Source organism: Phalacrocorax aristotelis, chromosome 11 (assembly GCF_949628215.1).
Source record: "Phalacrocorax aristotelis chromosome 11, bGulAri2.1, whole genome shotgun sequence".
Classification (NCBI taxonomy): domain Eukaryota; kingdom Metazoa; phylum Chordata; class Aves; order Suliformes; family Phalacrocoracidae; genus Phalacrocorax; species Phalacrocorax aristotelis.
In genome coordinates this window covers 6059537-6080217 of record NC_134286.1, presented here as the reverse complement: position 1 = coordinate 6080217, position 20681 = coordinate 6059537, and the positions used below count along the sequence as shown (strand labels likewise).

Below are 20681 nucleotides of genomic sequence, written 5' to 3'. Positions count from 1 at the left end.
GCAGACAACCCAGTGTATCTTAGTATGGCTGGAAAATCGCTCATTTTACCTGCTTGCTTGTGTCTTTATAGTATTTCGCTCAAAGCATTCAGGGTATTCACCTTCCCCCCCACTACCCACCCCACTTACAATCACTTCAGTTTTCAGACTGATTTTAACTTTTCTCTGTTCAATTAGTCTCCTGAAAACTATACACTGGCTTATTGTAGTTCATTACACATGTAAATTGAAGCTTGATCTACACAGCAGAGAAGCAAAAATACACCTTTCATAGAACAGCTGATATTTGGAAAGTTTAGACAAACTTTTGGGTAGTCTTTTATCATCTCTGATAACTAAACAACAACTCAAGCAAAGTACAGGTTAAAAGCAATTTCTCTTAGTTTAATCTTATTATGTTAATCAACTTTTTTACTACATGCATAACAGCTGCAGTAGCAATGATTAACTTCATTTCAGTGCCTTAGAAAATGTCTTTTTCTTTGCACATCCTACTCATCTGCTCTAGAACACTACACAGCTGGTGACTTATGGGTTGAAGTCTACTACAGTGCTTCCAGGCACTTCATTTATCTGTCTCTTTGATAGGTGTACATACTAACTTTCCTTTTTATAAATACAGACTTCTTAATCCTTGTGGAGAAAAAGCATAAGAAGTAGCATCAATTCCATAGTTAAAAGCTATGCAGAAAGCACGGACCTACAGATTTAAGTTCCTGCTTTGAATTACATATGAAGACACAGTTTTCAGATCATAAATGCATTTACTGTGAGACCTTTAGTTTTACGCATGGAATTACCATCACCAGAAGACCACTAAATCACTAAAATAATACAAATAAAAATGGAAATATGTCATTAGTCTCATTGTAGTTATCAGACGTGATATCTTCATACCGGATTATGAATGCAAGGACCAGGACAAAAAGATTACATCTTGGGAAAATGCTTGTTATTTGCAAGTGGAGTCCATATGTACCTTCTTAAAACAAGACTTCCACCACCACACAAGGGAGGAGAGCTGTCTCCCATTCATTACAGAAAGTACCTTCTTGCTCATTTCCTTCTTTGCTTGATATGTAGCTCTTCTAAGGAGGAGCAGACTAGCTGCTGTTCAACCAAACTACGGTTCAGTCCTAAGGCCACACCTGGAAGAAACCTGGAGAAAAGGCAAGAATGCTATATGGTCATATGGGTAGCTTATCTCCAAAACTGCCTGCTATTGGTAAACACATGTTCTTCTTTAAATAAATCCATGTGTTTGTTCTAACAAGCCACTACCTCACCACAGATTACCTAGCAGGAGGTCTTGGAGTCCACCTCATAGGTAAGAGATGCTGTTTCAATACTGCACCAGCCCTCCCTCGGTGCTGCAGTGCTTTGGTGAAAATGTGGCACTCTATAGAGCTACACAGCAAATAGCTGGGATTCGATTATTTCCAACGTGGGCAGAGAAGTGCTCCAAGTATGTGCCCGCAGGGAGGAAAGCAAAAAGGCAGCTCCCAGGGAACATTAATTCTGCAATCCCCCTTCAGGTTTGCACAGTGACACCAATGCTAAAATTATGCACCTCTTCAGATAATGCATATTTTTGCCTTGCTGTATTATTCTGGTTTATCAGATCTCTATGAAATTCCACAGTTTCATTGCCTCCTGAGGTTGCCCTTCAAAATATTACTGAGCTGAGCTAGAGAATTTACCACCCAGACCAGGGAAACCTGCCATCTCCAGAAGTTTTTATCATTTTTTTTTTTTTTTAAATTTGTACATTGTTTAGAATAACAACTAATGTTAACATTATGTTAACAGTTATTGTCAGTGAAGGAATATACTTGTGCACAGTTTTGATGCCAAAATAAATATTATTTTCCTGCTTGAATAGGTCCTGCAGACAAAATAGCTACACTTGCAAAGCCGTAACTGCATCAAAGAATAAGCTACTACTGCCTTAGTGTCAGGAAAACTATCAAAAGAGTTGTTTTTTAAATATGGACTTTAATATAGAAAAACGTGTAAGATGTTTCATTAGTTCCTCGTTTGACGGTTATTTCATTATATCACATTCACGATGAGAGGATAATCCCCTTAGCTCAACAACAACTTATTAACCGTGTTCTCTCAATTAGAAATAGCTTATTTTCTAATAAAACAAAACCCATAAACACTCCTGCCTCGAGCTTGTAATGATTTTCTATAAGTAAGTGTATCAGAGGCATAGTAGAAGGAGGGAGCTTAGGATGAAAAGAAGCGACATGGAAATGGAAGATATTTCTGATAATATAAAGCTAGATCGCTGTCCACATTGTGTGTGAATATGCCTACTGTTTACCAAAAGCCTGCTACTCAGTTGCATGAAGGAACTGCAATTGAAGTTAAATTTTCTTCCCTTTCTGACAGTTTGGGGCTTCACAAAGAAATGAGTTTTGAAATGCTGGAAATGGGAGAGAAGCGTAGCTGGAGAAATACTTTTAAATCCCTTATATTTCAGAAACACAAAGAAAACAGCGCAAAGGAAAAAACTGCTTTTGTGGATCTAGTTTATTAATAAGTATTGCAATTAACAAGACATCATGCTGTACAGAAACCTGAAATAGAACTACTGCAAATTTACTGGACTTTAAATGCTGCTGGACTGTAGTATATGATGTCCAACTGCATGATTTGTAAAGTGTGATTAGGGCTGTTTCAATACACAGACGTACACTGCTCACTCTTGGATCCTGTAGTATGCCATAGAGCAGGGAGATTTCCCAGAAATATAAACTCAAATATTTACAAGAAATCGTCAATCTCTTTCTTCACTAGGGATAACATAAGTTATACACAATTTTCCTACATATACCAGATAAAATCTTTGCCTTCAACTTTACTTTGTGTCTGCACAAACCAATCCCTTCCTTTTTATTTATCCAGTTAAATAATGGTAGGAAACTGCAGTGCGATCATTTAATTGATAATCATTCATTAAGGATTGACATTAAAGCTGCAAAAGCAAAACTTGAGCAAAAAAATGAAGTCAAGTGTAAATATTTAAGCTTTAAGAACTCAAACTTTATAAGCTTGAATCAAACAACCTTGAGCTATCAGCCATTACTGACTAGAACTGACTTAGGCCTATTGTCTTTGGCTTGACCACACTGGAAGCAGGGTATCAATGGTAGCTCGGGGCTGACGGGGTTCCACACTGGATTACAGCTTGCTCAGAAGACAACAGACCAAACTTTCACTTCTCTTACAAAAACCCCAAACAGATCTATACGCACTGGGGTCATAGACGCCTGAATTAAAGCGGCTGCTCTCCCCCAGCCCTACGCCAAGCAAAAAGACCTGGCTGGATTCAGAACCACATAACTAATGTTATGTCAAGCTAGCTGTCATGCTAACATTCATAAGCCCTCAGGTCCTATTAGCATGGGCTCGTTGCCATGATAATTAGCTAAATGACCTGCATCCGGCCAGCTCACAGCCCAGAGAGAGCAGGTGCTCAGCAGTCTCTGTCTGCCTAAGCAGACATGCCTAATTATTCTTTCTTTAGAATTAAGTTACACTTCATAATACAGTACAGTTTAGGAGAACAAAGAAACAGCATATTTTACTTCAAGTAGTTTGACTTCAGTTCTTTAAGTTTTTTTCTTCGTAACTGACTGCTCTACAATATGTAAAGAAGTACCTTTCTCTCTGCCACCACCACCCATAACTTTGATGCAAAAGTTAGAAGTGCAACAAGCATGTATCGAGTTTGGGGGGCGGAGGGAGAATAATCTAGGCTAGACTGTGTGACACATTACTTTGAAGGCAAAGGTTTTCCTTTATTGTTACACCGTATGAAACAAATCTAATCTTGTAACTATCATTTTACTGTATATTGTATATAGGATTGTTGTCTCCACAAATTCACACAAGTAAGATAAAATAAGTTAAATGACTAAAAAAAATTACACAAAAATATACAGTCTATGTACTAGATAAATTATTTATATATATGGCAAGATGTGTAAAGAGTCTCTAGTAACGTTATTCCTCCAGATACTGACATGCCACTCAGAAAAATGTCACCTCAAATGCATAGTTTTATATATTAGATATGTAATATATAAAAGTGAGGGAATTTAACTCCTGATACAATGTGGATTTACAATTAAGTGTTCTGTATCTTCTTGACAAAGTTTTAGAAAAGCACAACACAATTTCACGGGTATACCATTTAATACTTCCTATAACCAGATTCATCTTTACAGTGCTTTTTGTTTAAGCAAGTTGTGGTTGTCGTTTGAGTTTGTTTTGTTGGGTTTTTGTTTGTTTGTTTTCAAGACGAAGGGTGATGGTTAATTGCTTCTGTACCTTGGTGGGGGGAGCAGGAGGAAGGGAGCCAACCCCCTAAACATTCAAATGTGAAGTTTGTTGGGTTTTTTCCTCCCTACCTACAAAAAACCACTAAGCCTGGTTCCTTCACCTTCTCCTATGAAAATCCTAAAATTGTGGAAATGAATTCTTTGCCAAGAAATTTCAGTTACAATTTTCAGCCAGAAAGGAAATGTTGCAGGCAACAATGAGAGTTTTCCAATACAGCTGCCAATTCTGTAAACATTTGGTATGGCAGCCCTCTGTAACGAAAACTGAAGTCCTCTGCTTATAGTTGGAAGCATTAGCTGTCAGCATTGTTCTAAATTTGCACGATTAATATGTTTGGTAAATCTGTGTAAGCTACAGATAAGCTTTTTTTTGCGTATCCCTGAACAGGACTGCTGAATTTTCTTGTCGTGACATCTCCAAAGCAAACAACAAAGGGTTTTGTATATATCAGGTATGAATTAATTTGTCAAAATTTTAATTGTCCTGGAATTGGAAATGAGTTGTGTCAGCTATTCTGTGTCAGTACCCAAAGGATTATTTCTTTTTTTCCAGGATTTACATGCCAGTGTGCCACATCTTTTCTAAATGTTATTGAAAACTACATTAAAAAAAAAGAAGTACATCATTAGATAATCTGATGTTTGTTAATTAAACCCTATCAGTAGGTTAAAAGTGAAGCTTCTTTTATTTTGCACATAAAATCTAAATGTGATTTGAATAGATTTACAGTGGGGACAGTGATATATAAAGCTACTTATACCTGCTGGGCACATAAGAGAAGCTCTTTTAGCATTCATTGGAAACCCTCAACAACTTCTGTAAATTTTACAAGCAGCTAATATTACAGCATTTTTACACACACAGTTTTGTTTATAAATTACAGATTTAAGTTACAGTATGAAGCCTACACAGAATTCTATCCATAGGAAATATTCACACACTGTCTTTTTTCCTCTCCATACAACTTCGATTGTCTCACTTAATGTAGCCATAAAACTGAACAGAGTTATGGAGTCTTTTTAAAGAAAAAAATTCTTGGTATGTACATACTGTAAATGATGAAATGGCTAAACAGCAACAAAATACTAGAAGGAAAATGTGTTTTTTCATCTAAGAAAGGAACCTCATTTTCATCTATGGTAGAATTTACCAGCTTTGTTTTGCCACTATTAAGAACATATCCTCCAGAACACAGAGCACTGAAAAAAATCCTTCATCTTTAAAGAGAATCATCTTGAGAGTTTATCAAATAATATAATTGAAGTGTGTTTATGATTGCTTTTATCCAGTTTTCATTACCTAATTCTTTCTGTGCTGAGAACTGTCAGTCATTCTCTAATAAACTAAGCACAATGAGTACTCCTTCTTCTAATACGTTTGTGGTGAATTTAATATTATAGTTAGCATTTTACTGAATACTTCCAATAGGTGAATATAGCTCTTAAAAAAAAGCCATATACATTACTATAATAGTCTTTTAAATGCCAGTAGTTTGCAGCCACAACACCACATCAGCCAAAAACAACCTACCCCATTTTCCTACTCTTTTCAGCAGTGCCCATGTAATTTTCAACTAACAGGAACAGTAGCCAAAGCAAGCTCTGCAAGATGAAAAAAAAAAAAATATTAAAAAAAATAAGAAGTAGACTTATGGCTTGACAAGCTTAATATATATCATATTGTTGCTTGCATTATTGTAGAAAGAAAAATCTTGGAAATTAAAAAAGGTTACTTATACATTTTTTCCAGTTTTGATCTTGCATATCCTACTATTGTCATGTTGTTTATTTCACACAGAAAAGCCTAGCTGAAAGCTTTCTATTTCATCTAGTGCATTCTTTCAAAGAATAAATACCTGAAGACTGAGCCAAAAACATAAAATCAAAAGCAGTTGTCACGTCTTTAAAGTACATTTTCCTTCCTAATTACATAAGAGATAAATTATGGTGGAAAGATGTACCATCCTTCTTAAGAATTAGATTTTAGGATCTTATTAATTTTATTATGTAATGAAATAAAATGAGAAAATGCCCACTTGATCTCTATTGCTAAGCAAATGGAAGATGAAATCTATGAATATGCTATATATTAGAAATTATAACAACAAAGAAAAAATTGAGTAAGCTATATTTAGACTGTAATCATTCCCCTAACTGTACTAAGAAACTGCGTTCAACAGGGAGGAAAAACTGCTGGCAGGTAATTGCACTATATGGCCCATATAAGAAAATCAACAGGATTTTCTGTTTGTCCTTTTATTGTTTCTGGGTTGTGGGTTTTCTTCCCCATTTTGTTGATTTTACCAAGAACTATGGTAAATTTCTTTTAACCAAGTCCTAAGGATTTAGCTTTTCAATTTCAAATTTAGGATTCTATGTACATAAATATTCACAAGCCTAACAAGTTTGTATGCGCACTAAGAACAGCGTTAGGCTGTGACTGTATACAGTCACACTTAAAGCCTGAAATAACAGATTTGTCAGATATGCATTTATAGCTGGTGCTCATGTATAAACGTAGTGCTACTCCCAGACACTGGTGTCTGGTGGGACGCAGCGAAGTTTGCCAGAGGAATGACTTTGACAGGATCTTCGCTGGCACATTGTCTTTTGCAGGTGTTGTAGAACTGGGGCCTGGGCCCAGCCTGGCCTTTGTCAGTGTCGTCCTTTGGAAGGGGCCTCCCAAGAGTGTGTCGTCCCTCAGGCCTGGCTCCTCGGCCCCAGCCTTGCTGGAAGCCAAACGACGGCAAAGGGGTGTTGGACTGCTGATACTGTGTCAAAGAGGGCGGCATCCAGCAGTTGTCAGAATGGCCTAGGATGAGACACTCCTGCGTGCAGGTCTCAGAGGCTTCAGCCAGGGCTTTCTGCAGATTTACTTCGATAGCTGGGAGGATGGAAAGACAAGACATTATCAGAGGTCTGAAGACCAATGTGCAGAGGGAATCAAGGTTAACAAAGACTATAACGGTCCCAGTTCTGAAAGAAAACACCGCCAGGCGCACAACTGAAATGAAGGTTTAGATGTTTGCAAGTTTGGGGCCCTCAGCCTTGTCACTGGCTATCATCAGAAAAAAGTTAATGTTTAATGAACAGATGATACCATCATTACAGCTATGTAACTAAACACCTCATACATTCTACATACAATGACCATTTCAATTTTTGAAATTCTCATTTGTGTAATAAAGCTAAAAACTTTATAATAATCTAATACCATAATTTAATATATTTTCACACAACTACTTGAAAAAATGTAATTATTAAAATTAGGAGGTTTTTTAAATGTTCTCTTAAAACTGGATTTTTTAAATTGTTTTGCTTTGCTTAAGGTAAAACAAAATTAATTTGGACACCTAGCCAAAGATGGTACATTGGCTTCAAAGATGCACTCAAGAGCTTTAAGAATGATAAACAGCGTAACAGCTATTTTAAAGAGAATTGATTTCTCCACGCGTTCGATACTGGAAACCTTGAAAAATCAAAGGGTAATAGCAAAAGAAGCTGTAACCTCTGTAGTTTACTAGTAATCGAACCAGATTTCTTCAGTAGATGCAAAGTTTCTGCCCTTGAAAAAGGATTATAGAAATTATAATTTGTTCAAAAGCAAAGAAAACAACTAAATCTGAAAGATATAATTTGCAACACACAAAATCTTCATCAGTTTCGTTTAAACTGTGGCTTTACCATGTTGTGTAAATTCAAACTAATAAAATTAAACTTCTACAAATCATTCCTAGAAATAGTTTTCATATTATGTGTTAGTTTTATATTCTCTTGTTGTGTACTTGGTTTAAATACATCAGGAGCAAAGAGAGTATCTGATTAGATATTTCACTGTATTTTCTTCACAAAACATTCCAATGAAAGATACACACATATTTTAATATCTGTCTTCATGAGAATAACATTTAAAATTGGATTCTGGCGCATAACCACTGGAGAAGATAGGCCACTAGAAATTACTTACAGCAATACAAGTTTGAAGTAGGAGCTTCTCACCCTCTGAGCTTGATGTTTAAACACGTGCCGCTTTTCTGTTTTAGTAAATACTTTGCATGTTGAAATCTGTGTACAGCTACAAAGCACAAATACATATTTCCATCTTACATCTCAATACAAATGAATTAAGTTTTCCCTTTGGGCGCTGAAATACATAATGCTGCTGTCCAAAATAGAGAATACATCATTCTTAGCTCTACAACGTTTAAGTAGATAACTCGTTGCTCACTGTATCAGTAATGCTATAGTCTTGGTTATTGCTCCTTAAGTATATTGTACAAGTATGTGCCAGTTAGAGAAATGATTGTTTATAAATGCTATTTTGCCCTATTTCTGGCATTTCAACATGTCTTCAGTCATTTTGTCTCAGTATTTTTCGATGTAATCCTGACAGAGCTTTGGCACCTTGCTGTTGAAATACTAATCCAGTTTTGATGGGCAGTAGGAGACAAATGTGGAAATAATTCAGCAAAAGCAATAATTCCTGAAAAAAAAAAATGTTACTACCAGTAGATTAGTCTAATCTTTCTGTGTCCTGCTATCTGCTATTAGAGGCATAAATCTGAGTATATGCAAGTCTTGTTAAGCTCTTTAATTATCCAGGTTTGCTTCTCTTGTGATCAAGGCAATTCATTGAAATCAGGTGCAACCTTGACAGAGTGTTGAGTTATCCCTGTTTTATAGAGAAAATTGTCTTTTTTGTATTTATTAAGAAAACTTTTTGACACCCAGTACCTCAGTGTTTCTTTTTCTCTCAAGGCTTTCTTGTTGCTCTTAAAAGGCTATTTATTCTGTTAAACTGAAAATCACAAAATTATTTATTTGGAAATAATACTTATGCATTTCTAGCTCTTCACAGCAAGCGGGTACAATAGTTGTTTTATCTCTCTCAAACTTCAGTCAGAGAGCAAACAAAGCTAAACCATCAAAAGAAGTGTTTGGAAATAAAAACTTAACATTTAAGCTTTAGACAAGGCAACTGCAGAAATAAAAGGTCACTCATAAAACATTCTCTACACCATCTCGACAGATCAGTAGGACAGTAATTTTGTGCCATGTGTTGCCAGACTACCTGTAGACGTAGAACATGTTACCATGCTGAGAATAACAACATTGTCAGAATGACAGTTCTGTTTATTCTGTTAATAAAGAGATGTTTTTATCTGAGTTTTAGTTTTAGGGGGGAAAAAAAAGACCAAAAAAAACCCCACAAAACAACACAAAAAAAACCCCACTTTGGAACAATCCTGGGCATAATGATAAGTTATGCATAGAAATTATTTTGACTTTGAGTTGGGGTTTTGTTATACAACAGCCTACCAATGCAGGGTTGCTTAGAACACCCTGCTACACTTTTTGTAGCAGTCATAATCTTTCTTTCAATGTTGGTATGTGGTACACGTAAACTTGATTGTCAGAATATGTTTTTCATCACCGCTTATATTTAATAACATGTAAAATACACAATTCTCATTAACTTAGAAGAGTTAAGACCCTTTTCTACTAAGCATCTCTGCAGTGTTGCAGAAGAACAGGAAAATTAAAAGTATTTAGCAAATACTTTTCTGGATGATGTCTGACTCAAAACAGTAACAGTCAAGTTTTGTTTTATAATAGACTGCACTCATTAAGAAGAAAGAAAAGAAATAAATTTAAAAAAATAGATCTACTATATCCTTAACCTCTAGACAAACTTTAAAAGGACTACATTTTTTTTTTTAAATTAGTAACACAGTTTTGTGGGTTTTTAAATCCAAATCACCTGTGTACCCGCCATAGCATTAGTGCAACGGTGAGGCAGTCTTCAGGAGACTGGGTGTGCTGTAGGAAACAAATTAACTAAGGGTGTTACAATGAATATAGTGTGAGGCAGGCAGGGTCTCCAATACCTGCATTTAAAGGAAACTTAGAAAATCTCATTAGCTGATCTGCTGCAGTAAATATACTAGCAAGGATAACTGGGATGCAAAACAATTTCTGCTTGGTATAAAGTAAAAATAAATATAACCAGCAGTGTGAAATATTATGCTTTTAGCATAGTGAAGTTAAAAATGCTGTTGGAGCACAATTGATCTGGTTTTGAATGAACCTAGAAGAAAATGTAGGAAATTTTCTGCATGAATATTCACCAGGCTTTATCTTTTTTGCCTGCTCTTCCAGGCCATGAAATGTAGCTTCTTTCTGTCAGTGTAATTCATTCTCTATTTTCCTAACATATCATCGTTCTCCCGCTTCTTTAGCACCTGAAATCCTTCTAAATAGCTACTTGGCACTGGCATTGCACTGTCATCTAAACTATGCTTTACTTGTTACAAATACATTTTTAACAATTCCGACTTTATCAAAGAAGAGAGCTTTATGTGAGCAATGTATTACACTAGTGGTACCAACCTACAATTGAACACACCCAATTTCCAAATATTCTGCTACAGACTTGACACGCAAAGAGGTCACTGTAACTAGCATTGAGACACTGTCCTCAGCACCATGTCTGGCTTCCTGTCCACCACTTGCTGCCTGCTTTAAACAAAGGATTCTCAGGCAGGCTCAGCCAAGCATCCCAGAGGACCATCTGAGGAGGAATTCCAGCCACACAGCTGCGTGAGCGTGAAGTTCAGTGCTCATGTGGCCATTTATCAGAGGCTGTGTAAATTGCCCATAGCATTTTCCAGCTGCAACTCTTTGAGCCTCCTTCTATTTCACATCTTGGCAAGTCATTGCTAAATGTGGGTGAAGGAGAAGTTTTCTAAGCCCTTGTTTCTCATTTGAAAGTAGAAATGTAGGCGATTATTCTGCATAGTCAGATAAGTACTCAGTGGTAGGAAACATCTGTGACATTTGCCTCCACCAATCAAGTGAAAGAAGGTTCCTGCTGTCTCTGAATGTTTTCAGAAGAAATTATGGTTTTCACTACTGAAAATCAGTGTCTAGTAACATCTTCTCGCATAAGATACGACAGGTTTATAAATGGAAATAGAAGCGTACATATCCCCATCTATTATGAATAAACAATACATTCCATCAAACTCTTACCAGTCTACCTCATTTCTTACTTCACTCAGTAATAAACACTTATTTTACATATTTTTCTCATACTACATAGAGATTCTTCAACCATGACATACAAGTAGTATGAAAGAGAATTTTTAATTCATAGAATAGATCACGCTCATGCACATGTGAGTTTACCACTTTCATTTGAACTCCAGATTGTTTTAGGATTGAAACTATTTTTTAAACTGTCTGCCTCAAAACTAAGAACATTTTTAAAGAACGTGCCTGTCAGCTCTTATGAAATGTTTAGATCAGAACTGTCAAATATAACTAAAAGCACAATAGTTAAAAGACTTTCTTCATTGTTCCATAGTCTTTCTCATTTATAGGTCAGAGCAGTTTTCAGCAAGAATATTTACTTTCTCTTAAGAAAATGTGGAATTCCAACCTTACCAGGTAGCTATCCTTCAGTCAAAACAATTATAAGAAAATTTTTCCCTGTTTGTTTTGGTTAGAGACTTTCTGTACTGTGAAAGGTTTTATAGACAGTAAGCAAAAATGTTGGTTATTATCTTTGCTTTTGGGGGATGAAAACTGAAGAGCTCTACAATGCTGCTCTCCCTCTCAGTCTACAAAATACGTGGCACAATACTACATACTTTAGCTTTTCCAGCTTAATATTATGTTCCAGTTTTGAGAATATTTCTCATAGAGAATTCTCAAATGAAGACAGGCTCTTAGTAGAGCTGCGTTATCAGCAGTCTCAGTGTTGAAAAGCTGGAAGCATATACTTGGTGTATAAATGATACACTTTCTTTTCTACCCTTATGCCCTCCCCTCCGCCCCCAAAAGGGAGACATACTACAAAGAGGGCTGGCTCCTTTCTCGGTCTGCCACAGCAGTCATCACTCGCATCACAGAATCACAAAAAGACTTAGGCTGGACAGGACTTTTGAAGATGCCTGTCCAACCTTCTGCTCAAAGCAGGATAGCAGGATATCCTGGTCAAAATAGAATAGTTTTTCCAAAAGTTTAGACCAAACTTACAGAATTGCACATATCCCTTAAAAAAAAAAAATAAATCTGCCGCTATATGTGCAGATATATGCAGAGATGTGCATTTCTAAGAGTTGAACAATCAAGAACATGAGCTCCTGGCGAAGCCTTAAAACATCTCCACCTTTATCCACATGCGTGATAATGATCAAAAGACATTTGTAAATGCATTCATTAGCAAAGTACTCAGATTCATTGAAAGTTCAAAAACTGCCAGACTGCACTGTACCAATGCAGGTTTAGGGGCTTATAAATTGTGTAAAGAAAATTTCTAAAACAATTAAAAAAAAAAAAAAAAGAAAACAACTTAAAACACAGAATATAGAGCGCTTGAATTTTAAAGCTATGTAGCTGAAGTCTTAATGAAAAGCCAGTATTGAATTTGACACATTTTGGATGCAAACCATCCAGTGTTACATTTAGAGCACTCTTGTTTCATAATAAAGCAAGCAAAAATTAGCAAGCAATTAAGCAAATTGCCCATGATTATGCCATTGCTGAGCTATTTTTCATATTTTCACAACACAGCACATATATGAATACATGGCTTGCAGTGCCAATGCTATTCTGTCAGCATCCAGAAGTGCCTCTCATTTACTGAAGCGATTCGTATTAAACAGCTCCCATTACACATTCAGTGCTCTCTGCTCAGCAGGAACCCACCAGAGTGATGAAGATGACAACCTTATACTACTCATCTCAGCCAATAGCTCCTAAGGAATGAGTCGTGACCCCCCCATTTTTTGCCCATGTGTATTTACTAAATGTGGTACTAAATCTAAGCAGGAATTCAAGCATAATATAGGGAAATTATAGTCCAGAATTACCCTGGTGACCAGAAGTGGCCACTTGGGTAACATCATTTAGCGGTCTCCACTATGTGAAGAGAACAGAAATGACATTAACAATAAAAAAAGGGAGGGGAGAATAGTTCTTAGTGTAAACTGGGTTACTTGAATAAAGTTAGGAGGAAGAAGCTTGACTGTAGAAACCCTAAATAACTACTGCTATAATATACTCTACTTTTTTTGGTTTAATAATAAAATGCCTTTGGGAGAAGTTTCTTATGAATATTTTATTTCCTGTATATGTCTCAATAAATTGAAAACCTAAAAATCTTACTTAAGTTCTTGCCTTTGAATCTTTTTATTCAAAAAACAAGTAGGACACACTGCTTTCTTTAGCTGTGTGTACAGAGCTTGCCTCTGCCAGAGCCTGTGAGAAATCACACTCAGAGGAAGATTGATCCTCCAGATGTTCTAAGTGAGGAATCAACAGGCATGCAGGAAATCACACATTTTCATGTGCTACCGAGGCTTGCCAGCTTGTACTGGATATCTTGCAAGAACAAGCTCTGCTTTCATTCCAGCGAACACAGTTTTTATCCTAACATCCATGGGTTTAATTTGAAGTTAATTCTGAAACTGCCATGAGTTAGGCTTCTTATTATAAAATGCCAATGGAATGAGGTGTGAGTGTTTTGCACCTGGCTTCAATTAGTCAAGCAAATGTTTTCAAAGATGGCTGGGGAAAGCTGGTGAGGAAGACAAGGAATGGAGGAAGTATCAAGGCGAAAGCGACAGCATATGGTAATTCCTGTATAATTAACTGTGCTTGTGGAGTGAAGCGAATCTTTCCTTCACAAATAATAGCCATATAAATAAAGCACATTAATCTTTCATTAAGTCATCTCTTATTGTTATTCTGACTAGAATTTCAATCTTGTATTAATCAAAACCAATAAATGGTCTAAAAGCAATGCTCCTGTAAAAAGTTCAGTTTCAATAATTGCTGTTTTCATCAAAAGAAACCTCCAGCCCCCAAACCCTCTGCAACCTCTTCTGTTTCAGCCTAATGAACACGGGTGTGACAGCATTGTAGAATATATAGCACTGACCCTTATCGCTTCCACAGTCCAACTGTGTTCATCTTTAATGTCCATATTTCGTTGCTAATTATGGCAAAACAAACACGGTAATTTGCAAAGGATGCATGTTTCTTAGCCTTCGAAGTGTATATTGAGTTATGAATGAGGATTTTAACCATAACCTGTAAAGTATAATGACCATCTAAAATGAATAGCTTAAAATCTAGTATATTGATTACAACACTGGGTAATACAATGTGCTTTACTTAATATTTAATTAACTGCTTCACATTTGTACTGAACCTTTTTAATTATTAATACATCAGCCATTATTTAACACAGAATATAAATTTAAATTCAAATCAATTAAACAAGGTGAAACTACATAGTGAAAAATGGTTTATCCTCCAGCAATCACCTTTGACCCGGAAACATAGTAAAGAGTGAAATTTGCATTTTTTCCCCCGTACCTGAGAAGACTATGCATTTTAGGTGGTATATATTAAGCTCTTCTACTTATGTAAAGTTTCTGTAATAAACCCAACATACTACGAAAACATGCTGGATGAAAAAAGGGCTTCAGCTGCCATTTTTCAGCCGGTACCCGGAAAAAGGAACATTTTCAGTATGAGTTTTCTGTAGGGCGTTTGTAACACAGCAAACTTTCTGTCTTCATTTTAAGCCTTTCAAGGTACAACTGTTATTTGCAATAAGGGAGAGAAGAGTCTATAGAAAGTTGTAGATACCCAGCAATTATTATCCTGGACTGACTGCCTCTTCGAGTAACATCTTTATCTTAAAGTGGTGGGCTGACCGCAACCGGCAGCTAAGCACTACAGAGCCGCTCACTCCCTCCCACCTCTCAGAGGTATTGAGGGGACTGAAAACCTTTTACTGTTCTCTGGAAGATGAGATTTTCTTACCAACGCTGCCTGTTACAGTGATTGGGAAGACAAAAAGTGTAATGTTAGTGTATCTGCAAGCACTATTTGGAGTCTGCAGCAAGAAGTACAACAGTAATTTAACTAAATACTCTGGACGATGTTTCTAAAGCCTTATTGCTCACACATGTATGTGTACGTATATAAAACCTAGTTTTATGCTTTCTTAAATATCCTTAAACATTACTTGAAACACAAGATACAGGAAATCTATGAGAAAAAGTATATCTCACATCAACTGCTAGAGATTAAATTTCAAATGCTCAGTAAAAGTTGCTCTTAAACATGCAAGTGGAAGTCATCCCTTAAAATTTTTTAAATTAAAACTGTGATTTAGTAAAACATATTAAAACAGAATGGGGGCTAATTGACAGAAAAATCACTCAACCGATACAAGGTAACTGTACACTCTGAAATACCTTTTATATCTCCTTTAGTGATCACATAGTTATTCAAATGCCTCATTAGGAGTGTATATGAGGAGCCATTATCACCAGTTAAACAGATGTGTATTTGTGTAAATTCCTTTATTTATTTAATCGAGGGTCAGTTCAACACAGTATGTTCTTTTGTTTCATTCAACATTGAGGAGAATCTTCTGCATGTGGGTTTCCTGGGGAATTTAGGGGTGTACCAATATACTATTTTAAGATGCACTGAACATGTTAAAAAGGATAAAACATGTGATAAAATGTATTATGTAATGGAAATGTGGTCATTACTATACCTTTCCTATAAAAGCAGGAAAAAATACATTAAAACAATACAACGAGCTTGAGGTTTTGTCTGTACAGAAAGGTTGTTTGTCTGAAACTATAAAGTAAGCAGTCTTCAAAATGCAGCTTCGTTTAACTAATCCTTAGAAAAAGAAATTAACTTAGCAATTTCTACAGAAAATTCATAACATCTGTTCTCTCTCTTCTTCAAACCTAGCTAAAGAGGCTGCTCAGTTTCATTCACACTTGCAATCAAATATATATTAAGTTTTCAAAAGAAGAAAATTCTTGCTTACAATATCTACAGTGAAAGTACACAGAATATATTATGTTCAGTTTTTAAGGTGTAAGTTTTAAATAAAATTGTGTGTGTGTGAAGGAGAGGTAGTTTACTGATTTTATCATAAATCACTAAATACCTCAAAAGGGTGAAGATTCATAAAAAAAGCTATGAATCGCTGAATCTACATAAACTCATTTGGTCTGGAAACAGCAGAAAATACATTTCTTAAGCTTAGGCTGTGGACATTGTAATAACAAACAAAAAAATGGATTACCTTTTGTGGTTCTCTGGCTAGAGAACAAAGGTCTGGGCTTGGAGATAGGAAAAAGGATGAACTTCTAAGAGATAAGAAGGGAACAGAATTTCTAGGTGGAATAAGGTTAGTAGCATTTATTCTCGATAAAGGATCTACACGAAAATATTAGTATGCTCTCATACTACTGTAATAACGAATTCTAACACTTGTGACAATAAGCAGATCAGATGAGTGAGTAATCCTCAGCAGAAGGCAGAATACAGAATACAGGCAGGGTGATGAAGAAGAGGACAAGCAGAAGTTCATTTTCAGTTATGTTTGAGATACCTCACATATGGCAAATCCTTCCAGGGATAAGTGTGGGATAAAAGACCAGGAGTTCTGCTTCAAATATCTGTATTTACACCATTTATTCACTTTAGTAAGAGTTTCTTGATGTATCTACATGCCAAATGGGGCTCTGTTTTCTTTTTATTGACTTTACAGTAAAAACAAACAAAAGTTTGGTTTAAAGTAGAATGCTAAGAAATTCCTTTAAATTAAGTAATTGAACACCTGTGAGAATTGTTCATGATTCAGTCACTTTAGTGAAATGTTAATTTTCAAAAGGAAAACATAAAAACTCCAAACGCTAAGTAAGCCAGTAAACATAGCTTTCCTGTGATAACTCAAGAGGTAGACAATAAAAGATGTTTTGAAATTATGTTTTCATCAAGTAAACAGAAACAGAAATTTAAAGTCAAAGGTCACTAGAGCAGCAAACAAAATAAACCTACAACAGCCTAAAGATATTCTATGGCTTTTATGCTGTGACTCCAATAGTATTTCAAGAAAAAAAAAAGGCATTTTGCTTTATGAAAATGTAAATAAAAATGATTTTTTTTTATTATGAATACCCCAGCTTTATTTATTTTACGAATACTTTTAAACATTTTTACAACATTCACCTATGCTGGTATCTATGTAACACACTATGCTTATCTGAGTGCTGATAGATATTACATTTGATTGGACCATCAACAATATTGAATGTATTTATTCCAGTTTAATATATATGTAAAGCTCGCTGAAGTTTTTTTGACAAAACAATTTTCCATTACAAATGTAGTTTCAAAGTTCAACTCTTTTGTGACAGTGTTGACTCAAATGACATTTTGGGGTATAAAGTATGGGAACTAAGAGTTTCCATTTTCTCTATTCATTTTTTTTTTTTAATTTAGATTCTTAAAGTATGAGAATCCTTAATATTTCAAGATTAAGCAGAAATGACATTATTGAAAGGAAGTGTTCTTATTTCTCCAAAGCTTTTCCTCATATTTTCCATTTCACAATAAATTTCAAGTTCAGATTATGATTCTGAAAAACAACACTGCTTTCATTTCATGGCATCTGCAATGTGGTCTAGGTCTAACACAATCCACAAACATTGCCCTTTTCTAAATGTCTTGTGACTCCCTCACCATTGCTAGAGAAGAACAAACCTTGTGCTCCACCGAAAAACCTGAAAATCCAGAATTACGAGTAATTAGGGTAAAAATTGCTGGGGCAAGAGGGCAAAATTTTTAATTCCCCTGAAGTGCCCAGTAGCATGTTGGTTCTGTTGTGCTTATTGGATTCCTTAATGACAATCTACAACCTTGCAGAAGGACAGACAGGAGGCGTACGACTTTGACAACTCATATCTCCACGGGACAAGAGGATTCCCCTCCTGCAGCTTTTGTCCTCCCCAAGAGGACACTCTCCTCCATACGGCTGCAGCTCAGGAGGGTTTTTCTCTTGGAAAATCCTCTGAACCACAGACTCCTTGATGACTAGACAACATTTTCTAACCAATTTTTCACAGCAGTTTTCTGTCATTACCACTTTGTCAATCTGCCACAGACTACCCTCAGTGGAACCACAGAGCTACTCATCCCTTTGACAAAGACCCCCCAAAACTGTGAATACATGGAAAAGGCCACATTTGATTAACAACTTTGTGATTGCTGTAAAAATGAAATTTGAAAGGTAATAATTACATTTGTAATTACTTAGGTGTATATCTCTTCTGTTTCCTACTCCCTCTATTTCTGGGCAGCTGGAGCAATGACTCATTAATAATAATAAAGTCATTTAACCCTGCAGGCACATTACAAGGAGAAAGATGTCATTTGTCACCAACGCAAATAGATCACTGAAGGATACAGAAAGACCACTATTTCATATTTATTGTAAATGATAAAAGGGACGTTTTGCACTCATTCTTATCATGACATCCTAATCTGCTTTTTAATTATCAGCAAACATAAGGGGACAGCATACAACATATGAGGGACTACTAATAATGTAATGTCCTGCAGTGACATTTCCATAATCACTTTAAATATATCCTATACATATGTACTAGTTAAAGCTTTCAGCTCATGAAATCATACCCCCTAGTAAGGAATGAATTATCCTTTGCAGTTTTAGCACACAAAGCAGCTCTTTCCCAGAGTTTGAGAGTCTGATAGCTGACATATGTATTGCTATTACATTAAGTGATAGGGTTTGGCATTCTGATGTCTTTACAGGTGAATACAGTATAGGTTAAAAATAAGTACATGTGTATATTGGTATTTTTAGGCCAGGAACTTTACTGTTATAATTCTTACTGGCACTAATTTAGCCATGGACTTCTGCAAGCCACTTAATTTTCCAATGCTTTTCAGTATTGTTCTGTACTGTGCTACTACAAGAAGTCTGCAGGAAGCATATTAGATGAAACACATACCCTTATTCATAGGGAACTCAAGTAAGTAACTTGGAATTTACTGGATTTTTAAAAAAGAACTGCTGATATAACTGCCTGCCTATGAAATAAACTTCTGAGGAAGAGAAAACACTATTCTCTCCCAAAATGATTTATTCAGGACACTTGAAACCTTGAGGAAAAATTATGGAGAAAAAAATATGGTATTAGTTTAAAAACAAATTAAAGGAAGTTTGAAGTAAATAAAAGTCATCATAATCTGAGTTTCAGATCTATCAAGCTAGAACTTCAGATTCTTCTGTGCTTTGCCTTATCATCAGCACTCATCTAACCATCAGGCGTGTAGAAAGACCAGAGAACACATTTAACAATATGAAGTTATAAACTGTTATTGTGTGGGGTAGAAAGGAAGTAAGCAAACCTCCTAAATCTATTTATATTTTCCCCAGGTACCACAATAGGCTGTATAAAGACATGCTTTTAAAAAGTTAAATAAGTAGTGTTAAGAAATAAGACACATCGGGAGAGAGTAAAATGCGGAGAGTAAAATGCATATTTTCACTCTTAAGATAGTGACAACACAGAAAAGCTTATATATGGAGTGAAATGTTTTGTCAAATTGAAAAATGGAAATAATATGAACACTACAATTTTCACATCAATTTGAGGTAAAATGTTTTGAATTGCAGTCATTTTAATCTTGTTTTATAAAGAAAATTACTTCAAATGGGTGATAATTTAAAACAGCATAATCCAAACTTCATTGTGCTCCAGTCAGGCATAGAAGTGTGGCTGAGTGATTTGGAGCAATCTTTGCACAGTAGCTCAGAGCCTCGTTCAGAACAGACATTTGAAAGAAGAAAAAGGATGCCTGATTAGAGTTTCCATCATTTACCTATGAGTTCAAAACTACTTACTGTGATGGCTACGACTTCCTAATTGGGCCTTTATAGGCACTGCTAGCATCTTCAGAAATTTTTGCACCATTCTGATGAGGCAATACTTTCACAGCTATCAGCTCGTTAAACATTCAGTTGTGACCAGTTTTTCCACTGAAGTTTTGCTGTTTGATTGGAAGTTTCTTGTATCATTTCACATAAGCCTTTTCCAACTATTAAGAAGTTTTTGGCATCAAGAAGTTTTGCTGACAGGATAGAAATATATATATATATATTAAGAACTTTCCTCTTTTCCTTTGCTGAAAGAAAAAAAATTACCTCTCAGAAAGTACGCTATTTAGTTTTAATCCTCAGTTTCCCTTGAACAACCTCCAACAGTGACTTCCAGATTTTCTTCAATGTTCTTTTCTGTTCTCCCAAGTAATTTTCAATTAAAATACAAAAACATTCTAATTTTAGCTAGTAGCATTAGTATACTTTTAGTGTTCTTCTCCAAATGAGATGATTCTCCCAGCACCTGGAAAATTAACACATGATGGGAATAATTTAGGCCAAATCAACATTTGACACAATTCTTTACAGAACAG

General features: G+C 35.7%; 1 protein-coding gene across 4 annotated transcripts in view; it reads right to left on the bottom strand.

Moving 5' to 3' along the window:
• Positions 1-2520: 2520 nt before the first annotated feature.
• Positions 2521-20681, bottom strand: part of PCDH11X (protocadherin 11 X-linked) — a 520325-nt gene continuing 502164 nt past the window's right edge. For 3 of the 4 annotated variants that reach the window (XM_075106680.1, XM_075106676.1, XM_075106677.1), the window contains one exon: positions 2521-7236. In XM_075106680.1, the coding sequence (XP_074962781.1) occupies positions 6845-7236 (392 nt within the window). In that variant the 3' untranslated portion in view covers positions 2521-6844. The remainder of the gene's footprint in view (positions 7237-20681) is intronic. The other variant, XM_075106682.1, reaches the window with a different exon arrangement.